The sequence below is a fragment of the Apodemus sylvaticus genome, chromosome 2, assembly GCF_947179515.1.
Source record: "Apodemus sylvaticus chromosome 2, mApoSyl1.1, whole genome shotgun sequence".
Classification (NCBI taxonomy): domain Eukaryota; kingdom Metazoa; phylum Chordata; class Mammalia; order Rodentia; family Muridae; genus Apodemus; species Apodemus sylvaticus.
In genome coordinates, this window is record NC_067473.1 from 184,659,638 (window position 1) to 184,683,300 (window position 23,663).

The 23,663-nt window shown below is 37.6% G+C and overlaps 1 protein-coding gene across 4 annotated transcripts in view; it reads right to left on the reverse strand.

The window, feature by feature from the left end:
* Positions 1-2,439: 2,439 nt before the first annotated feature.
* Ints13 (integrator complex subunit 13) overlaps positions 2,440-23,663 on the reverse strand; it is a 29,143-nt gene continuing 7,919 nt past the window's right edge. For 2 of the 4 annotated variants that reach the window (XM_052175274.1, XM_052175275.1), the window contains 15 exons: positions 17,834-18,036; positions 16,979-17,059; positions 14,729-14,819; positions 13,423-13,551; positions 11,800-11,884; positions 10,591-10,680; positions 10,301-10,390; positions 9,409-9,587; positions 8,241-8,411; positions 7,834-7,988; positions 7,317-7,547; positions 5,726-5,865; positions 3,837-3,972; positions 2,891-2,968; positions 2,440-2,793 (listed from right to left, as the gene is read on the reverse strand). In XM_052175274.1, the coding sequence (XP_052031234.1) occupies positions 2,754-2,793; positions 2,891-2,968; positions 3,837-3,972; positions 5,726-5,865; positions 7,317-7,547; positions 7,834-7,988; positions 8,241-8,411; positions 9,409-9,587; positions 10,301-10,390; positions 10,591-10,680; positions 11,800-11,884; positions 13,423-13,551; positions 14,729-14,819; positions 16,979-17,059; positions 17,834-18,036 (1,899 nt within the window). In that variant the 3' untranslated portion in view covers positions 2,440-2,753. The remainder of the gene's footprint in view (positions 2,794-2,890; positions 2,969-3,836; positions 3,973-5,725; positions 5,866-7,316; positions 7,548-7,833; positions 7,989-8,240; positions 8,412-9,408; positions 9,588-10,300; positions 10,391-10,590; positions 10,681-11,799; positions 11,885-13,422; positions 13,552-14,728; positions 14,820-16,978; positions 17,060-17,833; positions 18,037-23,663) is intronic. The other 2 variants (XM_052175276.1, XM_052175277.1) reach the window with 1 other exon arrangement.

The window sequence follows — 23,663 nt, forward strand, 5'->3', positions numbered from 1 at the left end:
GTATAACAGAAGACTTGTTTACCTACAACACTTCTTTGAAATGGTATCCAAACAAAAACTCAAGAAAGGTTTAAATTAAGTGGGTCTTATGCAAATACCCATCCAAATCATGTTTTGAGAATACAAAACTGGCTCAGTTTTGAAACTGAAAGCTATCACATCTAACGAATAAACTCTGCCAGAGCTGACAAAGGCAACAGAAAGCAGCATTGCAGCCTCTACTGATAGATACACAGAGTACACTCTGGATTAGATACACTTTTCTGGCTGTTGCTAAGTGTGATGGTTTATCTTGTCAACTTGACTAGCTTTAAAATTACCTAGGAAACTGTTGAGGTACACCTCTGGACATGTCTTTGAGGGAGTTTCCTGAAAGGTTTAATGAATCCTGAATGTAATGTATGAATGTAATGAAAGGTTAGATGAATCCTGAATGTAGGAGGCCCATTCCAGCCTGAATAAAAGGGAAAGAAGAAAAGAAATAGAAGCCTGGCTATATTCTATCAGGACAATGATTTCTGTCATTAAATTATAATCCAATAATTTACCATGTATTGCCTCATTTTTATCAAGAAGGTAAGCAGAGTGGTGCATCACCTTCCCATGGATCTTTTTACTTTCTGATTCACAACAGCTGCAAAATTCATTTAAATTTTACATATAAAAAACCTGGGGCTGGAAAGATGGTTTAATGATTAAAAGAACTGCTCTTATAAAGTATCTGAGTTCAATTCCCAGCATCCACATGGTGGCTCAAAACTGTCTTAACTCTCGTTCCATATGATCTGACGGCCTTTTCTGGCCTCCATGGGCACCAGGCACACATGTCGTGCACAGACCTTCATACAGGCAAAGCAGGAATGCACATAAAAATAAACCTTAAAAAAACCTTCTTAATCAGACACTAAACTAGCACCTTTCTATATGAAGAACTTATTTCAAAACATCCAAGCTAAATGTGATTCTGAGTATTCAGACAGTGTATAAAGACCAATGTACAGACTGAACCATATACAAGTATATTTCACATATAAAGTGGTAATTTTGATTTTTTGTTATTTTGGGTTTTTTTTGTTTTTGTTTTTGTTTTTTTGAGATAAGATTTCTCTGTGTGTAGCTCTGGCTATCCTGGAACTCACTCTGTAGACCTGGCTGGCCTAGAACTTAGAGATCAACCTGCCTTTGCCTCCTGATTGTTATGCGCCACCATGCCCAGCTTCAATGTGGTAATTTCATATAGCTAAATCTAGTATGCTGAATCAGCAAGAGATTAAAACTTCCTATTAGTCTAGATGATGTAACCTTCTAATTTAAGACTAATGCTTTAAATCTATAGGATACAAAAAAAAAAATCTATAGGATACTATGGGAATTTCTAGATTTGCTCACTTGGCCAACATCTGTATACAATTACATCAATGGTTTTAGCAGCCAGAAATGAGAAAGCAAGCAGCTCAGTACCTCATCTAGGTGGTTTTGATCTGAAGCAAGGGTGTCTGAATTCATTATAAAACAGAGACACACATCAGTGCTGAGGACTCAAACACTTGGCCACAATCCCCAAGCCATTTTTTGTTCAGGCTGATTCTTAATACTTACATGAAGCCTCAATGCCAATCAACCTGTGTATTAGTATGTCTACATACATGGTAATGATAACTGGCCATAATCATGCAACAATTTTAGACATTCAAATATAAGCCTCATAATTTTTATAGTGTGCATCACATATGGTAATAAGACTGCGTGACTTTTGCCTAAGCTGCAATGACAAAAAAAAAAATTAGAATTTACTGGGTGGGTAGACTTGGTGTGACTGCAAGTGCACCTGTTTTTCATGCTAATTTAGAACCTTACAATCACAATGTCTCCTGGATTCAAAATTCCACAATAAGCACCCAGGAGGTGTAGGATAAACCTACAAGTAATTTAACACAGAGATAACATGCTTCTTTTATGTTATGAGAATCCAGACAAAAAGCATGGGAAGAAAGTTATCACAACATGTTACATAAACCACAATGTTTCTGAAGACAAAAGAAACCAAAGTTCTACCAGGGATGAAAACAAATAACCTCATAATGCCAGTCTCTTCTTCTGTTGTGAAGTAATTTCCTTTGAACTTATTTCCCTTTCAATATAAAGAGTTAATGGACAATAAAAGCATAGTATTATATCAAGCTAGTAAATGTAAAGCCACACTGACTACTTGAAAGTTCTGGCTCCAATGGGTAGCAGACAAATGCATGAGCACACAAAGGCAAAGCATCAAAAATAAACCAAACCCGCTTCTCTTCAGAGAGCACTCACCATCTCATGCAGGCAAGTGGGAGCTGTATCACATACTACAAATCTCACCTAGAATCTGACCAAGTGTTATCCATTCTTGAAGTTGGCTAAGAGAGTAGTATCTATTTTTCTAAAGTAACACTCCAATACTTTGCATTTTAAACATTTTAATAGTTTTATTTGGCAAAGAGAAGCCTAAGAATTTTTTAAAAAACATTTCCAGACGGAACACCTTTTACCATAAAATAAACTGTGTGGTCTAGGAGGACAAATCTCCAATGTATATATTTTGACTCTGCCAATCTCAGAATTAGTACAAAAAAGATAATTTGCTGAAATTCTTTAAAAATGTAAAAACCAGTCCAGGCAACATAGCTATACAATCTTGCTGTAAAAGTACTTATATCAAATTCTGCCCAAAATATTTTTCGCAATATACTAAATTGAGTTTCTCAAGTCATTCTTCACTGGCGGCTGGCTTTCCCATTTTCTGTTGTCTCCATCCTGAAAAGTTTAGAAGGAGGAAAGTGAGATGGTGATAAAATATTTAGTAACAATTCATAGTTTGATCTACTTTTACCCATTGGAACTAAAATCTAACCTATTCACAACAGGAGAACGTGGGCACTTTAAGAAAGGGATTGAAGTTCGGGGTCCTCCAGTCAGTCCAACCTCCTCACTGTGCACATGAGAGAAAGGTGAGCCTGTAAGCATCAGGGCATGTCCCTAAGGCCCCCTCCCTATCCCACTCTGCTGTAAGCATCAGGACATGTCCCTAAGGCCCCCTCCCTATCCCACTCTGCTGTAAGCATCAGGACATGTCCCTAAGGCCCCCTCCCTATCCCACTCTGCTGTAAGCATCAGGGCACTACCCTAAGGCCCCCTCCCTATCCCACTCTGCTGTAAGCATCAGGACATGTCCCTAAGGCCCCCTCCCTATCCCACTCTGCTGTAAGCATCAGGACATGTCCCTAAGGCCCCCTCCCTATCCCACTCTGCTGTAAGCATCAGGACATGTCCCTAAGGCCCCCTCCCTATCCCACTCTGCTGTAAGCATCAGGGCACTACCCTAAGGCCCCCTCCCTATCCCACTCTGCTGTAAGCATCAGGGCACTTCCCTAAGGCCCCCTCCCTATCCCATTCTCCCTTCTCCAAGCAAAGAAAAGAGAAGTCTCCTAGATTTAGTCAAAGAGTTCTACAAAAGGAATTCCTTTAACAGTATGCTATAGAGAATATCTTCTTAAAACAACCGATTAAAATAATCACGTCTGAAATTTATTCTAATACTTTAACATTACATAGATTCAGTGTGTAGTTTTGTACCCCCCTGAAAATATAATGCTGTAAGTAGCAGACAGCTTCATAATTACAATCAATAAACTGGGCCTTTGTGAGTATCAAGGGTCTAACAGGTTAATATCTTTCTCCTTAGAGGCAATATAAGTATTAGCTCATAATAGCAAAACAAAACTGCTGACCAAAAGCAAGCAGTTTCATTACAGGACTACACAATCAACAAAGCAGTTTCCACAGGAAATTACACAAACCCATTTTCCTCCTTAAGGTGTTGATATAGCTCTGCTCTGTTATTGACAGAGTTCAAACGCCCAGCAAACTCCTGGTGCTTTCTGGAATTGGCAGTGTTTATTCTGTTACTCCACAAGGATAATAAGGACACTGGCCCTGGTGTTAGAGCAGAAAGAAGAGAAAAAAGCAGAAAAATTACTACTTCAAGTTTTAGAAATGTAACAAATTTAACCCTCACTTCTGTTGTTCACTTTATACTCTTCAGGCACTGTACCATGCTAAGAAAGTCAAACAGATTTCCAGCAAAGCCACAGGGCACACTTAGAAAAACCAGCCTTAAAGGCAGTGTAGGTAGACATCAGACACACAACTGGCTTTGGGGGGGACAGAAGGTGGGAAGTCTTTTCCAAAGCAGATGAAATGGGTTTAAGGAATGCTGTTGATCAGAAAACACACAAAGATTTAGCTCATAAAACAGAATGAAAGACATGAAGGTAGGAGGGGAAGAGGGAAGCAGGAATTGGGGGTGGAAACGAGTCAGATGCACTGCAATGAAAATTGCAAAGAGTAAAAAAAAAAGAACAAAAAACTTTAAAGTATAACTAAATATTTCATTCTAATCCATAGTGGTATATCCAGCATGTGAGATATGTAATTATATCGTAGACACCAATTTAAACTGTATTATTTCTAACTCTAGCAAAGGCCTGAGAGGCAGGCACCAAACCATCTCAAGGTGACCCCTGGTTCCCCAAATGCAAGGACATGAGTGGCTTGAAGAATGAGTATGTCTGTCCCAGTGCACACTGATTGGGGTGACTAGCCTGCCTGCTCAGAGGATGACCTGCCAGTAACGCTGGGCTGCCCTGCTCTTGATGGCTAGGAGACACAGGCATCAGATAGTGTGATGATTTTCCATATATTCTAAGAGGACTGAACCCAAGTTAGGCCCAGAATGACATCAGGAACACGAGTCTAAGTCCCATCATTTAGACCTAGAATTACTTCAAGAAGAAATTTAATTTTCTTCACCTATAAATAAGGTTAAAGTTTTCATGGTGAAAATATGGCTTTTAACAGTATCTTCACTTAAGCTTGGTCATACATTACTACTAAGTAAGTGTCATTACATTCCTCCCTGGGTATCAAGAGTTGGGTGGAAGGGAGAACAAGTATTTCTCTTTTTCACACGTAGGCTCTAAATGTTTTGTGGATGCACATGAAAGTGGGAAAGAGATTCCACGTGTGTGCACATGCACATGTGAAAGTGGGAGGGGTATGAAGGGACTATTGAGGGAGTGCAGGGGCAGAAGAGCATCTCATGCGGAGAGGAACTGTGAGCAACAAACCATGTCACAATAAAACCAACTACTCTGTTCATTAATCGAAATGAATAATGATAAAGGGGCTTAGGGAACAGTCTGTCCTCCATAAGCCAGCACTTGGCAGTTCCAGGAACATAAGCAGATAGAAGCTTCTAATTTACAAATTCTTTTTTTTTTTTTTTTTTTTGATTTGGTTTTTTCGAGACAGGGTTTCTCTGTATAGCCCTGGCTGTCCTGGAACTCACTCTGTAGACCAGGCTGGCCTTGAACTCAGAAATCCGCCTGTCTCTGCCTCCCAAGTGCTGGGATTACAGGCATGCGCCACCACTGCCCGGCCTAATTTACAAATTCTTAAAGTGTGGATTTTATATAAAGTGCTGTATTTTTCAAAGCTTTTATTAATAGAAGTATACTACTACTATTTTTTATTAAATGTTAAAAATATCTTCACTTCCAAGGATGTAAACAGCATCACCAGGCACCAGGCGTCAGCAGCTCTTCCTCACAGACACAATGTGAAGTAACACTGCACAGAAACAAGTGCTTAGCTAAACGGCCCAGGCCACTCCCAAGGTTGTCCTCACCTTTAGACTTTTCCATGTGCTGTGTCTCATCCATTTCAACAAGGGGCTTTTTGTTTGGAGGTTCTGGAGAATCAGGTGAGTCCTTTATGACCTCTGCTTCAGCCAACTCCTCTTTCCCTCGTTCTAAAATCCCTTTCAGTCTTGTAGAGGGACAAATAATGAAGCAGACTTTAGAGTCTATAAATGGCCTAGTAACTACACTACTGTGTGTATCAGTTTTTATAAAACATACTTGATCTCATAAAAGAATCTAAAAATCATATAAAATAATTTAATGAGTTCAACACAATTTTATTTCCCTTTATAGTAGTAACAGTTCAGGAATTAGTCCAATGTAAAAGTTAAAACTAAACCAGAAAATTTAAGTTAATAGTTAAAAGGTTAGAAACAATGTAATTATGAACAAGACAGTTCACATTCTAAAAGTGAAGAAAAAAATCGATTGCAAATTACAAATAAAATGAGTCCTAATGTCTGTCTTGAGTGTGGTGCGGTTTGTGTGATGAGGTACGTTCTAAGGGGTCCTTACTTGCAAGCCTCACTCTAAAGCTTTTCCTTGAGACAGTCTCAGTGTGTAGCTCTGGCTGGCCTCAAACTCTCTATGAAGACTAGGCTGACCTAGAACTCAGATCAACCAAAGTGTGTCTACCTGAGTGCTAAGTTGAAAGGCCCTACTCTAAGCTTTTATTAGCATCCTTAGTAAGAGGAATACTTATATATGCACAAGGCCACACACTGAAGGTCAACTGGAGCTGATGTAAGTATACTGCTTAAACTGCTAAGAAGTGTTCTACCTGACTAGAAATGATGAGGACTTCAAGAACTACTGTCAACATATTCCCACGGACCAATGGTGAAGGTGGAGGACATGGAAACGTGTATGCATGAGTAGAGATCTTCCATGAATTAGTAAGTGTGAAGGCAGAAGCTATTTGTCTCTACAATAAATTTAGCTGTCTTGTCTGACTTGTGGCAAGGACATAGAAGTTGATATATTAAGATATTTGTTAACTCTTACATAAGGATACGGGCAATTCATGTACAATGGCATGTGTGGAGGTCAGAGGACACCATGCAGGAGTCAGTTTTCTCCTTCACCATGTTGGTCCCAGGAATCCAACTCAGATAGTCAAGTGTGGCTTCAAGGGGAAACAGTGTGCTGATTAGGAATGATGTCAAAATTAGGATTGCATGCTGGTCTGCTCCAAAGGGCAACCTGAACTTAATTCATATAAGATAGCGTCTTCCACACTGTGCTGTGATCTCTGAAGTGTGGCCTATCTCTAAAATAAGGCAGGGTGTTCTTTCAGGATGGGATCTTGTGCCGAATGCCTAGCCAAAGACTCCCTAAACATAAAATTATGTTTGTGAATTTTACAATATTCAAAGTACATACTGGTATCAAACATCATGATGATAACCAGAAGCTAGTTAGAAAAAAATTAACACAATTTTGCCACAACAATAAAAGTTCATACCTTTTTAAGGCACAGAAAGATGGGGTAACTGAGAGTGCAATTAGCATGGACAAGCACATACTGAATGAAGTGAATGTGTGACAGGCCAAGATGTGTGCTAGGGGACAAGTCACCTGTCTGCGTCCGGCCGGGGCTTTTCCATGCCGTGCTCCTTCCCCGCTTGTTCCGACTTGTCCTCCCTGTCCTCCCTTTTCCTCCCTCGCTTCTTCCGCTCTTCCTCTTCTGGGGGTTTGCTCCTACATGCCATCAGACACTCCAGGACTCTCTGATGCTTCTCAGAGTTGCTGATATGGGCTCTGACAAGAGTCTCTAGTTCATTCCACATGATCCGGTACTGTTCATCTCTAGAGTAAACATCAAAAGCACCCTCAGAAATGCTCCTGGTTATAACATCTAAACATTAGGTACTTGCTATGGTAAAGGAAAGAGAAAGGGAGATGTATTTCTTTCCTTTTACTCCACAGTTAATGGTGGAACTCCAAGTTACACTATAGAAATGCCTACCATTATATGTCTCCATCATATGGTACATAACACCTCCTCAGATACTTTACACACAGAGGAGTTATCTTACAAAGTAATGTCTGTTAAGTAAACAGATGTGTGAAGGCATAAAGAAAACAGCACTACCTTTTAGGTCCCTTTCCTCTGGTACCAACTGTAGAAACAGGAAGAGGATCATTCTTCCTTTCCATATCAACTAAGTTGTATATAGTTTTTTGACAGTTTAACACATCCTCTTCTGTCAAAGACTCTTTCACAATGACACCAGCTAATGGAACTACCTGTTAGGTTAAAAAAAAAAAAAAGAAAGAAAGAAAGAAAGAAAAAAGAAAATGAAGAACTTGGCTTAAAGCTGACTTTAAAGATGGCCACACCATAACTGCTGCTTCTGTTCTCAGTCACTAACTCTTCAGCCACAACAAAATCATGCTTCCTATCTTGCTTGAGAAATGACACCAATTACAAATTAAAAAATTTATTTTCTAAAAGCATATTTGCAAAAATATACTAATCCAGAAAAAAATGAGACTCACCGCTTGCATGTTGAAAATAGTGGTTTGTGAAATAATCATGGGCCAGTAGCGGGTGTGCTTTTCTAACTGATCCTTTGCACGTTCCAACGGTGTCTCTAGACTTGCGTCAATTTTATATCTGGGGTCTAGAAAAGGAGTTAACCTGTTTTCCCTCATAAATTCACCAAAATCCTAATGATAACCAGATAAGACACAATTAGAAACTAGTCTAATGTTCCATCACAGTCTGTTTCCCTCATGTCCTCTGTCCAGTGACTGTCAGCAAAGCTCTTTCTCTAACAGTGACCCACCTCACTGCTTGCCCCACCCCCCCTTTTGAAGTTGAAAGCTATTAACATTTACACAATGGAAATGAAGCATGCCCCCACTTCACACCTATGATGTAACTGCTTTTTTTCAGATGCGTGTGAATTAATCGCATGGCAAAGCCAGTTTGCTTATAAAAAGCTCCGATAGAACATCAAAATGATGACTGTTAATCTTTGAATAATGGAATTATAGGTTAAGTTAGAGGTTTGGTTTTCAGATGCTTTTAGATTCTCAATTTTCCATAATGAATACTGATTGGTTTTCAAGCCCTTATTAAAATAACTACCAAGAAAAAAAAAGACTAATAAAATAATTCAATTACGTAATATTTGGTAGTTTATAAAAAGTAGTTATACATAAGAATCCACATTTAAGTTCCACCATCTCAAAAAAGTAGCCCTGAAATATCAAAATATATAAAAGAAAGCACTAATTTAATCATATCCTCTCTATAACTCCAGTGCTTCAGAACCCAGACACTTCCTACTTATTGAATCTGCCACATGGCAGAGTATTCAGTGATAATGGTTACTGAAACAACAATTAGCTTTTTTGAGACCACTTCTCCCTATACCCTTATCGTATAACGAGAACTCTTGCTAACTGACTCAATAGTAAGTTTTATGGCAGGGCTAGAGAGATGGCTCAGTGGTTAAGAGCACTGGTTGCTTTTGCAGAGGACCCAGGTTAGATTCTCAGCACCCAAATAGTGGCTAACAATCGTCAGTAACTCCAGTTCCAGAGGATCCAACACCCTCTGTTGGCATCCAAGGGCACCCGGTGTGCACATGCACATGGCACACAGACAGAGGCAAAACACTCATACACATATAATAAACATTTTTTTAAAAAGTCTCACTGTAATCCGGTAGTCTGTAACTCTTCCTCCACAGCCCTCACTAATTGAAGGTGGATCTTCTAGAATGGATCTAGAACTGCTAAGGACATGCAAAAAGATCTCTCCTCCATGGCTGCTAAGCATGTGACTGATGACTTTGGAACCTGACTTTCGTGGCTGCTCCAGCAACACAGATCGACCTGTCAGAAGCAAGATCAAGCTATCAGTAACAAAACTCAAACAGCTATATTTTAACCAGCATTGTTAAGCTAGTGTATCTACACTTCTCTCCTAATACTTAGCTTCTCTCAGACTCTTTAAGGTTTACACAGGCATACGGCTATTTTCACAATTATAATGGTATATTTGCTTTAGTGAATTTCAAACTCATAAAAAAATTTTCTCCTAGACATTCAAAATCAAAATTAAACTACTGGGGAATTCTCAGGTTATTAAGGCTACAAAGTATTTGAGGAAAAGGCAGTCTCATCCCTGTTCACAATGCCACCTTTTTGGTATAACTATTTCTATTTCATGTGCCGAATACTGTTGAATTTAGATTTTACATATTATGATAATCAAACTGAACATTGTAATGAAAATAACCTTGGAAAAAAGCACAGACTTTTAATCAATAGTTCCAAAACTTAAGATTACCCTAAGCTTCCAAAAAAGTGTTAAGTCAGACCCTAAAGACCAAATTTCTAATAAAAATTCTTAAAACTATGTTGGATAAAACTCACTTAGATATAAAACCTGGAAATCAGAAAGAAAGTTAATTTCTGCCCCCAGCAAAACTGTTAAAGGCTATTTCCAATCACATGAATTTAAAGCAATCTTGGTAAACAGACCATCATGACATGAATGACCCCACTTAATAATAACTGAAGACAAGCCTTTAAATGATGGTTACCATTGAGGAGAAAATTAGTGAGGCAGGAAGAAGGTCTACTATTTACATCAACAGGTGAAATTCGGTAAGCTCCAGTGCAATAGTGTAATTCTGAAATAGAAAAAAACAAAAAACAAAAAAAACCACTGACTTGAAAGAATACAATATCCTACACCTAAAAGAAAGCAAATCTGCTTGCTGAGTCCTTTAAGGCAATGAAAAACAAAATTTAAAAGGAAACTTGAGATTCAACTTTGCACTTACAGACCTTTGCATGTGCATGCCCTAGCTCCCCCAGCCCTTCTCCTTACCAATGCTGTTGGTCCTGGGTGTGCACCACTTCAGGGTTACTGTCTCTTTAAATGTCCCTTCTCTGCTGCTGCCCCCTGAGTGGCTGTCACCTTTAGAGAGGTCATAGAAACATTAACTTTACTAAGGAGGTCACCAACTTCAAAGTGGTGGTTATTTAAGTTTTCAAAGTTTAAACTCTGGAAGAGAGAAGAGCTCTATGAGAACACACTTTTTACAAAATCTCAGTGGAAAAGGCCAAATAGAAGGTGGATATAAACTATGGTTAGCATCAATAAGTAATTTTCCTCCAAATTTTTCATTCACTGGTTTAAGTAATTTAGGTCACTGTCTTAATAACCAGTAATAAAAATTTTATAGACCTCAGATATGATAGTAACATAGCCAATACTCAAAAGGTTTAAGATTCTAAAATGCACAAGTAAACCCTAGTGTGTTTCTTTAGAGGAAGCATAAAGGCTCCTTATATAAGGAAGCAGAACAGTCAATACGTTTGCCTTCATGAAACCTGCAGTGTGGCAGAGCAGATGTGCCAATCCAACAGTGGGAAAATTTGAAATTACAAAGTTGTCAAAGATACTTTGTTGAAGAAGATATATGTACACATACACACACACACACATACATACATATATATGTATATATGGGTATATATATATGTGTGTATATATATGCTATGAGAGCCTCTGGCACCGAGATCTGACCTATTCTAAAGTACTGGAAAAGCCTCCTTTAGATAGAAAGATTGGCTTAAGTTCTCAGAGAATGGTGTAAAAATTAAAGGAAAAGAGGAGAAAGCATTCTGAGCAGAGAGACAGCAGATGCCAAGATCTTTGCATCAGGGAGCAAGGAGACAACAGAGGGAGGATCTGGCAATGTAGGTCATGGACCTGAAGACAGAACTACACAGGCCACAGAGGAACGCTGCTTACCAGCTGGCTTATCCGGGCCTGCTCAGCTACCTTTCTCTGAATATCCCCACCCCACCTGCCCAGGGATGGCAGTACATCAATTAGCAATTAAGAAAATGCCCCACAAACAGCCACAAGCCAATCTGATGAAATCCATTTTCCACTTGAGATGCCCTTTGCCCAGGTGAATGTAATTTGCGCCAAGTTGACAGAAATGATGCTGGTGACACTGCATGGGAATTAGGACAAAGATGAGCTCAGTCTGTGTGCTTGGTGAGAATCCTGGGTAACGCCTCTTACCACTTCTCAGGAAATCTACATGTGCATCTTTGTGATGAAGTAGCTCCACGTCATAGTTGGCGGATGTGTTGGCATGCTGCTCTTCCTTTAAGCAAAGTTTAAGACATTTTAAATAACTGGGGTCTGCTTTCAAAATAATGAAATAAATTACTCACTTTGCTTTTTGCTGCAAGTGAGGTCAAATATATTCTATCTACAACATTAGCTAAATAAGAGGATGTTTTGCTCTCATTTATTTAAAGATGCAATACTTTCCAACAGTGTAACAAATTCTATTGTAGAACTATTCACTGAACACTGGCACAGGTAATAACTTTCTTATGTCAGAATTAACACAAATGATTCTTCTGGAATTTTTGAATTTTACTACAAATGTATCTTCTTGCCAATAGTTTAAATACCCAAATATAATATCATTGGAATAATTTATGTAAATTGAACTTAAAATACCTGTTAAAAATAGGCAATAGCATCTTTAAATACCTGCAGTGAATTAATGAACACCACTTATTTAAAATAGCAAATACTAACTAATAAACAAGCTTAGTAACTTGTTTTTTATATTATCTATTAACAGAAAGAGCACAGACTACAGAGGCACACAGTATCAAGTCCAACAAGCAAGCCACCTGCTGCCTTCCTGGCAATTCTGTTTCAACTCAGACATAAGCTGGAGTTTGTTACAAAGTTTTACTTGTTCACGGCCTCTTATCCAATGCCTGCTACAGGTCTCCTAGAAGTAGCAAAGAACCAGCCAACCACCGTGGGAGGATTAAAAAATGAAAATCTAAGATGACTTCTCATGCAATTTAGTATCCATGAGATAATGGTAAAAGAATTGAAAACAAGGCTGGGTACTATGATTCACAACTGTGAGCCTAGCATTAGAGAAGCTGAGGCAGGAGGATCACACATTTCAAGTCAGCATGGACTATAAAGTGAAACCTTGTCTCAATAATAAGAAAGTAAAAAAGTTGAAACTGGACTCCAATAAAGTCACCATGAATTTTTAGGCAAAAGTTGTTACAGTGTGGACCCAATATAGTAATGACTCATTTGAAGCTTACTGTGGGCCAGGCATTTTGCTTCATCCTGACGACTTAATGACAGCATGACTAGAGTGACAGACTCCTAAGCAAAGCCCATTGGTATAGCCATAGACTCATACCCACAGCTCTCTATCAGAAGAGCTAAATCAACTGGAAGCCAGGGGCTGTTTTCTGCTAGTCAGACCTTTATCAACATCTTTACACTTGGGTGGGTAAGAATGAAAGTACAGGAAATAAAAGATCCACTCAAATATACAAGTTAAATCTAATTATACAGCTCTCAGGAAAAGAATCACAGAGAAATAATTTAAAATATAGATTTTGATAAAAAAAAATAAGAACATAGTTTTTAAGAATCTTATGATATGTTCTTATTAGAAATAGTAATAGCACATTTTGTTCTGTGATCCTTTCTTTTTGATTTTCAGTATTTACTGACCTGTTCAAAGACACTGAATGTGGGCTAGCAAAACAAAATATGATATGGGGAGAAAAAGTAAAGGTTCAATTAAAGTGAATAAGGCATGTCAAGCAAACAATTAAAAAGCACACAAGAGCTCTCAGAACTGCCTACCTTCATAGGAATGTTTGTGATGGTTGTTGAAGCCAAGTCAAAATGCTGCTGTACTAGAACATTCAACTTGGTAGCAAGATGCCGCCCAGCTCGGACACTGTGGACTTCACTGGTCAAAACTGGGGACAACTGTAGGAAAGTACCAAGAAAGATAATCCACAAGGCATTATTTCATGGTAGCTCTCTGCTGAGTATTTTACTATAGACTATTAAGTGTCCATTGGCTTTTTAAGATGGGTCAGGAGAGTATAAAAGCTAGCAAGGATAATTATTTCATTAATGAAGTTTCATCTGTAATATATGTAATCTGTTTACTATACTATAGGTCAGGAACTATGTGAACCATTAGGTAGTCACAATACAGACACTGTCCTCTTAAAACCTAGAGGAACCATTCACTAAAATACATATTTGTATTTTTTAAGTTCTGCTTATCGATATGAAAATAGCCTTTAAGTCACAGAGATACTATAAGAAAAATAACTCACTCTGTATAAAGGACAAAACTGCAAATAAAAATTAAGAAGGAACATGGAAATCACAAGCATCTGACTTTATAACCAGTATGAGGTAAGGGAGCAAAAAAATTAGTAAACTAACAAAATTTTATTAATTCCAGGCAATAATAGTATATTTAATTGTTTTAGTTACCAAAAAGTAAAACCAACATATTGTGTCACAAAAAAGAGACATAAAGTAATCAGGAAACCACCTAAAAATGATAGTTAACAACCTGAAAATACCACTTAAATACAAAAATTCATATTCTAAAGTAATAGTGAATACGGTTAAATTAAAAAAAAATTGGCATACTACTATACATTTAGTATAACTACATACATGGATAGATTTGTATTTCTGAATACAAACTACCAATGAAGATGTGATATGTAGATATCTACCAACAAAATTATCTTTTCATTTAAAATTTTTCTACTTTTTAAGTTGGTTTCTTTGCCCTCTGAGATTAGAATACACTCCATCTCTCAAAATGAGGAAAAGTTAGAGTTACTGAAGTAACTAAAATTCACATTAAAGAATAGTAAGAATAAAAATTATAAGGATTTGCAACACATTTTATTAAAATAAATGTCAGTAATGATGGAAAAAGAAGAAATATCTAACATCTGTAATTACAACAGTCTATTCTGACTACTTAGGTGTTTGACATATAGGTTTGTTCTCAAACTTTCAAATAGTTTCTTGGCAGAAAAAAACAGCAATGGGATCAGTTTAATGCTATCATTCTTAGTACTGCTTAATTTGAACTCACAACCATCTTTTCCTGCAGTACTTCCACACTTACTTCTTTTTTAGGACGATCAGACACAAGGCTATCTTCACCAACTGGGTAGGTGTGAATCAAGACCAGCTCACATTTTTGAATCTGCATGAGACTTAAAAAAGAAACTTTCACTTAAAATGTTAGAATGGATATTATAAAGAATTCAGGCAAGCAAACCATTTCAACCTAATAATAATTAGTATTATGTACATAATAAATAAAACTATAATTAGATATCACTGTTATCACTCTAAGCTACACAGTTACACAGTGTATAATAAATAATTGCATTCATTTAAATGAAATACAAAACCTTCCTCTGTGTATTTAAGTAATAAAAACACTGACAGTGGGTGCTGGGTCACAGCCATGCACCAGGGCCCTGCTTTCCCGCAACGTCACTGAGGCAATCCCTCTCCTGCTGCCACTAGCAGATGAGATGCTCAGACCAAGTTACTGTGGAGAGTAAGAGACTGTACAAAGCATAATGTATCTAATTATATGACAATCTTTGCATAATCTGTTCAAAGTTAAAAATAACAATGGAGAGAAAGGCCTCAAGATTTTCTATAATCATCACAAAGAAAATGAGTATTTGTATATTGAATTTCTTAATTTTTTTTAAGGACAAAAATCAGGCAATAATAACTGCAAACTGTAAATGATTACTTCTAAGAAAATAAGACTAAAAAGTGTCCTCAGTTTTTCAAAATTACATTTTTATGGGAGGGAGTGTACCAGTGCACACGTGGAGATAGAGATCAGAGGATGTCGTGTTGTCAGATACGGAGCCATCTCACCAGCCCTTCCCTAACTTTGTATTCTGAAGAAAAGCTGACAGTAGTATATTCAATGAAAATCCATATATTCTACATACACATTCACTATTAGTTATATCTATGTTCTTTTGACTCTGAATAGAGGTAAGACTGTTTCTTACTAAACCATTCACAAGTAAACTGCACAAGATATTTCCAAACACTTGAGGATCCTTCTACTAAGGACAGTTCCACTTCTAATAGAAATGTCACTTATTCCCATAAGAAAATTAGTAACTGCTCAATCTCAACTGCAGTCCAGTACAACTGCAATAAACACACCTTTATTGGCTGTGATGCAACATTTGGTCTATGGACTGGGCAGATGGGACAGAGCTCCTAAAACCCTTACTTATAGGACTTTAGTCCTAAGTACTATGGGTACTAAAAGTATCTTCAGCTCTCTACTATTTGACCTTGGATCTAAGTTCTTGACAGCTGGTTCCTAAATCTCTGGGAATGTCCTGAGTACCAGTTCCTCTGTGTTAATGATCTGACTTGGGAGTCTTCACAGCTCCTGGATAGAGAAGATATTACCAGAAAGATAATGCTTTTGTTAGAAGCTTGGGACCTTTGAATCCTACTCTGCCTTCCTTTAGGAAGGAAAGGGGGAGCTGAAGAATATCCAGTCGCGCCTGTGTGACATCTCCATGAAAGCCCCAGAGATGAAAGGCTCAGGATCTTGACACGAACACATCCATACACATTCATCTCCAAGGGGTAAAAACTCCTACACCTGGGACTTCCTCTGCTTTGCAATATGTCACCTGCTTTACCTGTATCCTTTAAAACACATTAGCATCCTAGTTCACGGCAAACTGTCAGACATGATGGAGCTGTAGGAACAACTGATGGTTAGCAAGTCAGACTGACATTGGTGTCTCAAAGAATAAGGAAGGTATTCAATTCTGAAAAACTGAGCTTTTAATCTCTAGAGGCCGCACTAACTTTAGAGAGCTGGTATCATAAATGAACTGCAGGTTAGCAAGATGTTGCCCACAGAATGGCAAAATTGTTTGGTACAGAAAAACAAACAAACATAACACTTTTGATCATCCCTAAATATTGCTGAGTGTAAAGGAAACTAATGTTCTTTTAAACTGCTATTATTTAAAATTAAATTCACTATGCAGTGAGCTGAATAATAACATCCTTAATCTGCACATTTTGTAAGTTCCTAGAAGTGTATAATAATGACTTACTGAAACAAATATGCATTATAATTTAGGTATTATTTTAGGATTCTTAACCCTTTTCCTGTGAAAAGAAAGTAATACTCTAAAATGTAAGGAAAATGAAAAATCCTGATCAAACTTATAGCATTATGCTAATTTATTAAGTAAGAAAAATCAAGGGAATGCTACCAAACATACAAAAAAAATTGTTGCAAATAAATATGAAATTATATCATAAGGAGTTAAAGACAGTTATTTCATCCATGAATTATACTCACTGATCTGAATTTGCAGCAAGCTTGTTATGCTCATGAATTGTTTCCTGGACACAGTCTTCAAGCATTCGTACATGACTATCACTATGTTTTTTAAAAAGAGAGAGAGAAAACTTACAGGAACAAATAGTAAGAAAATAGTCAAAGCCACTATTCAATTACAGCATGCTGACACTGGCCCATCAAATTACTTGAGCAGGGCTGGAGGGAGTGCTCAGAGGTCAAGAGCAAGCACTGCTCTTGCAGAGGACCTTAGGCTGGTTCCCAGAACCCATGTCCAGCAGCTCACAGCTGCCTGTAACTCCAGCTGCAGGGGGATCTGACGTCACTTCTAGCCTCTGCAGCACCTGTACTCATGTGTAAACCCACTCACAGACACATGTGTACATATGGTTTAAAAAATAAAAATAAATACTTTTAAAAAATTACTTCAGCAAAGACTGTCCTGAATGTACTTCATTATCAAATTGTTAGCTTAAAAAAAAAATCAGTGAAAAAAATTGTTTTATCAATCTACATGATAATTTAAATAGTTTTCACTAAGATGATTTTGTTGAGAGTAGCTCTGGCTAACCTGGAACTCACTACATAGGTTAGGCTAGCCTCAAACTCAGTGCCATCTTCCTGCCACACCTCCCAAGTACTAAGAGTGCAGATATACATAAGCTTGTGCAGCTTATCAGGATGGATTTTTATTTAGAACTGAATAAGCCCAGTCTATTAAAGGCAAATACTAGAAATAAATTTGAGAATCATTTGCATATCCAAACATATTTAGAGGCCATCCACACTTTGTAAAATAAAATCATAGTAATTAAAATTCTCTCAAGCAAAGGATCACTGTGATTAGCATCCTACCTTTTTGCATTTGTAATGCAGATTATCCGTCCTCTATTCCCAACTCTTTCTGCATTCTCCATGAGTAAAGTGCGAGCCTCATGTTGGTATTCGGTAATTTTGCAAAGGGTTTCCACTGCTGCAACAAGACCATGCAGAATGCTGCAGCATTCTGGATCTGCCCGAGGGTTAGGAGGCCCCACAGTGGCTAGTGCTGCCATTAGCTAAGTAAAAGGAGAAACAACTATGTTGACAAAAAAATAACAATGACAAGTAGGACAAAAACATCCTGAAGAAACTACAAACCAATACTTCTTAAAATATGGACAAGGAGCTGGACAGTTGGTTGAGCAATTAAGAACACTGGTTGCTCTCCCCAAGGAACACACACATTCAATTGCCAGTACCTTCATGGCACCTCACAACTGTCTATAACTCCAGTTTCAGGGGATCTAACACCCTCACCAGATATATATGCAGGCAAAACCCCAATGCACATAAAATAAAAACAAAAAAATCATATATATGGATACAAACTCCCTGAACAAAATACTAGCAAGCCAAATCTAACAAAACACATCATAACCATGGAAGATTTCGGTCAAGAATGAAAGTGAACTTAGAATCAAATAGAAAGAGAAGAGAGAAAGGGCTTGTGGGAGGGAATATGGGAAGAGACAGCTAAAATTAAGGAATATTGGAAGGGTAATATGGAAACCTAATACAGTAGAAATTTTGTAATATATATATATATATATATATATATATATATATATATATATATATATATATACATGCACACACATATATACATACAAAAGTAATCTAAGTGAAATCTCCAAATAATGGAGAAGACAGTCCCAAATGGCCACTTCTTGTAACCAAATGAAGCTTCTAGTACCAGGATTGAGTTATTGGCCAAAGGAGCCCCACAGGAATCTCCAAACGACTCAGGCTGTTGCCAAGACTATAGGTTGCTCTCCACAATTGACAGCAAGGCCCCACTGCTGCAGACAACACCCATACAACTCACTGAATGGATATGTCAAGCTGGTGCCTAGAGAGCCTTTGCTCCTACATTCCAACACCTTTGGTACAGGAAGGTACTCTGCATGCTCTCAAAACACTAAGACCCTTTATCTGCAATGGTGTACTACCTGCAACACAGGATAAGGTAACAGTGGCTCAAAGCTTGCAGGAATAACCAATCAATAACTGATTTGATTTAAGGCCACTCCCTGAGATGGAATTCAAACCCGACACTGTTTGTGTGATCACAAACTTGAGACCAGAAAGCCCAGGGACCTGGAGTAAAACCAAATAATAATGGTCTAAAAAAATGTAGTGATAAAATGACTTATAATAATATTCTGCCATTTTCATAGGTCAATGCCTTGCGCTGCCATTACCAAAGACGCTTACTCTGTAAGAAGATGGGAGCAAAGACCCACAGCCAAACATTATGGAGTGAGGGACCTTGGAACACTAGGTGGTTTGAAAAAAAATGGCCCTCAATGGCCCATTGGGAATGGCACTACTAGGAGATGTTGTTCCTCCTTGTTGGAGGAAGTGTGCCACTAGGGATGGGTTTTGAGGTTTCAGAAGCTCAAGCCAGGCCTAGTGTGGCTCACTGTCTCTTCCTGCTGCCTGCAGTCCAGATGCAGAACTCTCAGCTACCTCTCTAGCACCATTTCTGCATGCATGCCACATCACTCTCACCATGAGGGTAAGGGAATAGGCCTCTGAACTGTAAGTTAGTCCCAGCTGAATGTTTTCCTTTATAAGAGTTGTCATAGCTACGGAGTCTCTTCACAGCAATGAAACTCTAAGACAAACACTCAGTACTAAATGAGATGTCTCCATAGAATCGTTCCCCTCAAAGCTCAGATAAACTCCTTGGAAGAAGAGGTGGAAGAGTTGAAAGGCCAGAGGGGATGAATAACACCAAGAAAATGAAGCTCTCTTAGTCCACCAGAGAAAAGCTCATATGAACTCAGAGAGACTGGGACAGCATGCATAGGGGCTGCAGAGATGTGGGTCCTCTGTGCTTATATTCTGGCTTCCAATTTACTGTTTGTATGGGATTCCTGAGTGTGTGAATGAATGTGTTTGACTCTTGTGCCTTCTCTTCAAGTCTTTTCCTTTTGCTGTTTTCTCTTGTCCAATTTTGATGTGATAGTTTTATTTTATCTTATTTTATTTTGTTACATTAAAAAAAAAAAAAAGAACAAATGAATGAATGCCTAGCTACTAGGGCAAAGGTTAACAACTGACCTGTCATTTTTACCTGCTAGAAGAGAGATAATCAGTTTTTTCCAATGGAGTGACACAGGGTGTATCAACCATTCTAGGACATGCCTTATGATCAGGAGTAACTAGTTGACCATATAATGGACTCCACAATTTATTTGGTTACAGTTTAGTAGGGGTTTTGCTGCTGTTTGTTTTGGGTGGTGTATCACTTTATTTTCTTGGTTCTGGGGAAGGAAGGTTATTGTTTTGGTTTTTGAGAAAGAACTAAAAAGTTGGGTGGGTAGGGAAGGGAAAGGGCTTGGGGGAGAGGAACATTATCAATATACATTTAAAATTTAAAAATGTTTCAAATAATAAAAAAAATAATAAAAATAAAATCAAGCTAATTTAGCATCAAAAAAGTAAATGTAAAACATATTACCAATAAAAAAACCCAAACCACACCATCACTTCATATAAACCCAGGAAAAGGTTTTGACAACATACAAATCAAAAAACCAATGGACTGGAAACAATTTCCTGAAAAACCCTTTGAGGGCATCATAATTAATGGTTGAAGACTAAAAGTATTAACCCTAATTACCTACACAAATCAAGATTAAAGTTGTAGGATATAAGATCAATACACAAAAAATTAATTATATTTCTATATACTTAGAACAAAGGATCCCAAAAGAAAATTAAGGGGGGGGGGGGAACCAATTTAGAATAACTCTTAAAAAAAAGAAAATACTTAGAATACATTTAACAAAATAATGAAGCTGGCACACGCCTGTAATCCCAGCACTCTGGGAGGCAGAGGCAGGCGGATTTCTGAGTTCGAGGCCGGCCAGGTCTACAGAGTGAGTTCCAGGACAGTCAGGACAGTCAGGACAGAGAGAAACCCTGTCTCAAAAAAACCAAATCCAAAAAAACCAAACCAAACAAACAAACAAACAAAAAAAAACCCAAAAACCAAAAAACTGCAAACGTTAACAAAATAATGAAAAGATTACACCTTAAAAACTATAAAACACTGATTAAAGAAATTAAAGAGATCTACATACAGAGAACAACTTCCTATGCTCATGGAATGAAAGACTATACTACCAAGACGCAACATCACCCAAATGATCTACAGTTTCAGTATGGCTCCTTTCAGTCTCAGCTGACTTCTTTGTGTCCAGTAAGCACATGAAGAAATGTTCGATGCTATTACTCATTAGAGAAATACAATTTTCAGATGAAGTAATGTTATATGTACTAGAGTCTAGAATCCAAAGTCAGATAATAAAAAGCAAGCATCGATAAGCACCCAGAGAAACATGAACCCTCACATTCACTGCTGGAAGGAGGCACGTGGTATATCTATTACTGTCAAAGAGTTTGGAAGTTCTTCAAAGTGTTAAATACAGGTTACCAAATCACCAACCAATTCCACTCTTAAGTATGTATAAAAAACAAAACAAAGGGTCATAATTTTCACATGAAAAGCATGTATGGGTGTTTGCAGCACTATTACCCATAAAAGCCCCAAATGTCCAATGCCTGACAAACAAAATGAAGTACATACTAATACAACAGTCTATAATAAAAAATGAACAGAGAGCTAAAGAGATGGCTTGTCCTCTTGCTAGCTAATGATGCAAACCTGACAACTTGAGTTCAGTGCATAACCATGTAAAGATGGAAGGAGAGAAATGAGTCCACAAAGCTGCCCTCTGATCCTCCACATGGATTCACACACATACACACACACATACACACACACACACACACAAAAAAAAATCATGAATACATACACAATTAAAACAAAAATGCCCAGGCAGTGGTAGCACATACCTTTGATCCCAGTACTCAAGAGGCAGAGGCAGGTGATCTCTGAGTTTGAGGGCAACCTGGTCTTACAGAGTGGGGTCCAGAACACCCAGGGCTATAATATATAGAGGAAACTGTCTTGGGCGGTGGGAGGGAAGCATAAACAACATTATGGATGGACCTTGAAAACGATGCAAATGCTAAGTCAAAGAAGCTAGTTACAAAGCCACATACTACAGGATTCCATTCACATAAAAATACTAGAACAGAGAAATCTATACAGAAAGATTAGTGATTAGTTGTCTAGAAGTTGGGAAATAAAAAGTAGTAATAACCAGTATGTATGGGGATGTTTTCGAAGTGAGGGAATATTCTATACACAGTTGTGAATATATTAAAATTTTAGTAACAGTATAGTTCAATAATTCTATACTTTCAATGAGCAAATTTCATGATATATGAGTTATTCTCAGTATAGCTTTTTAAAAGAGGAATCTCTGTGTCATGTGCCTGTGGTCCTAGATACTGAAGATGGTGAGGTAGAAGGACTGCATGACTGAGAAATCAAGTATATTAACTATAAAACATGATAATCTCATTGTTTTGGCTCCCTACTTTCCAACTCATTACATTCTGTGGAATGAATAAGGACATTTAAAATTTTCATGTAAGATTCTATTATAAAAGCCCATAAATCTATCTGGTATTCTAAATATCTATGAATTCTAATATTATTGCAGAATTAACACCTCAAGACATTCAAAGGATTTATAAAACATTAATATAAGAAAATAAGCATATTCTATCCTACCAATAAGTAATCTTATTTTATATTAAATGATTTTTTTTTAAAAATAAAAACATATTAACACTGCAGTTTTGGTGGCCCGTCTTTAATTCCAGAATTTGAAAGGCAGATAATATGGGTGGATCCTGATAAGTTCAAGGCCATCCTGCCTATACCATCATTTCTAGGCCAGTGAGGACTACACAGTAAAACCTCATCTCAAAAAAAAGAAAAAAGAAAAAAAAGAGAAAAGAGAAAAAAAAAAGAAAAATATAAAAGAAAAAATAAATCAAAACAAAACAAAAACAAGTGACACATTTTCACTCAAATGAACAACAGGTGCAAGACGTCATCTTCAGCAGAAACATCAATTCAAATAGTTTAGGATTTAAATGGGTTTGGGGGTGGGGGCTAAAGGACTGTTGAACACTGCTTACCAGACTTAAACAACTATACAATGTATACATTTGCTGAGCATCACGTGTACTGGGTTTGCCAATACATTATTTCTATGTCACAGTAGAAACCTTCACACGATGCAAGGGAACCAAGAATATCACGGTGACTAGATTTATAAAAATAGGAAAGGAGGGCTGCTAGATGGCTCAGTGGTGATATGTGCTTGCTGTCAAGCCTGGTGATTTGAGTTTGATTTCCAGGACCAACAAAGTTGAAAGAAATGGAGAATTGGCTATTTCTATGCTAGGATGGTTTGTTTGTAGAAGGTACTCAGGTAGCTCCAGCTAGGCTCAATCTCGATGCAGCTGAGGGTAACCTGACTTCTGAACAGCTACTACCGTCAACTCTGGCGCTGAGATCATGGGCATTTACTACCACAGATCTAAATGCAGGGCTTCATACCTACCACAAACACAAGTGTTCTACCAACTGAGTCACATCTCTAGTCTAAGAAAGAATTTTAAAACTTTTTAGTCTAAAGGAATGTTAAATTTAGGCAGATACAGTTTACCTGATTTGAATGTCATATGATGTATTCATATTAAAACATCACTT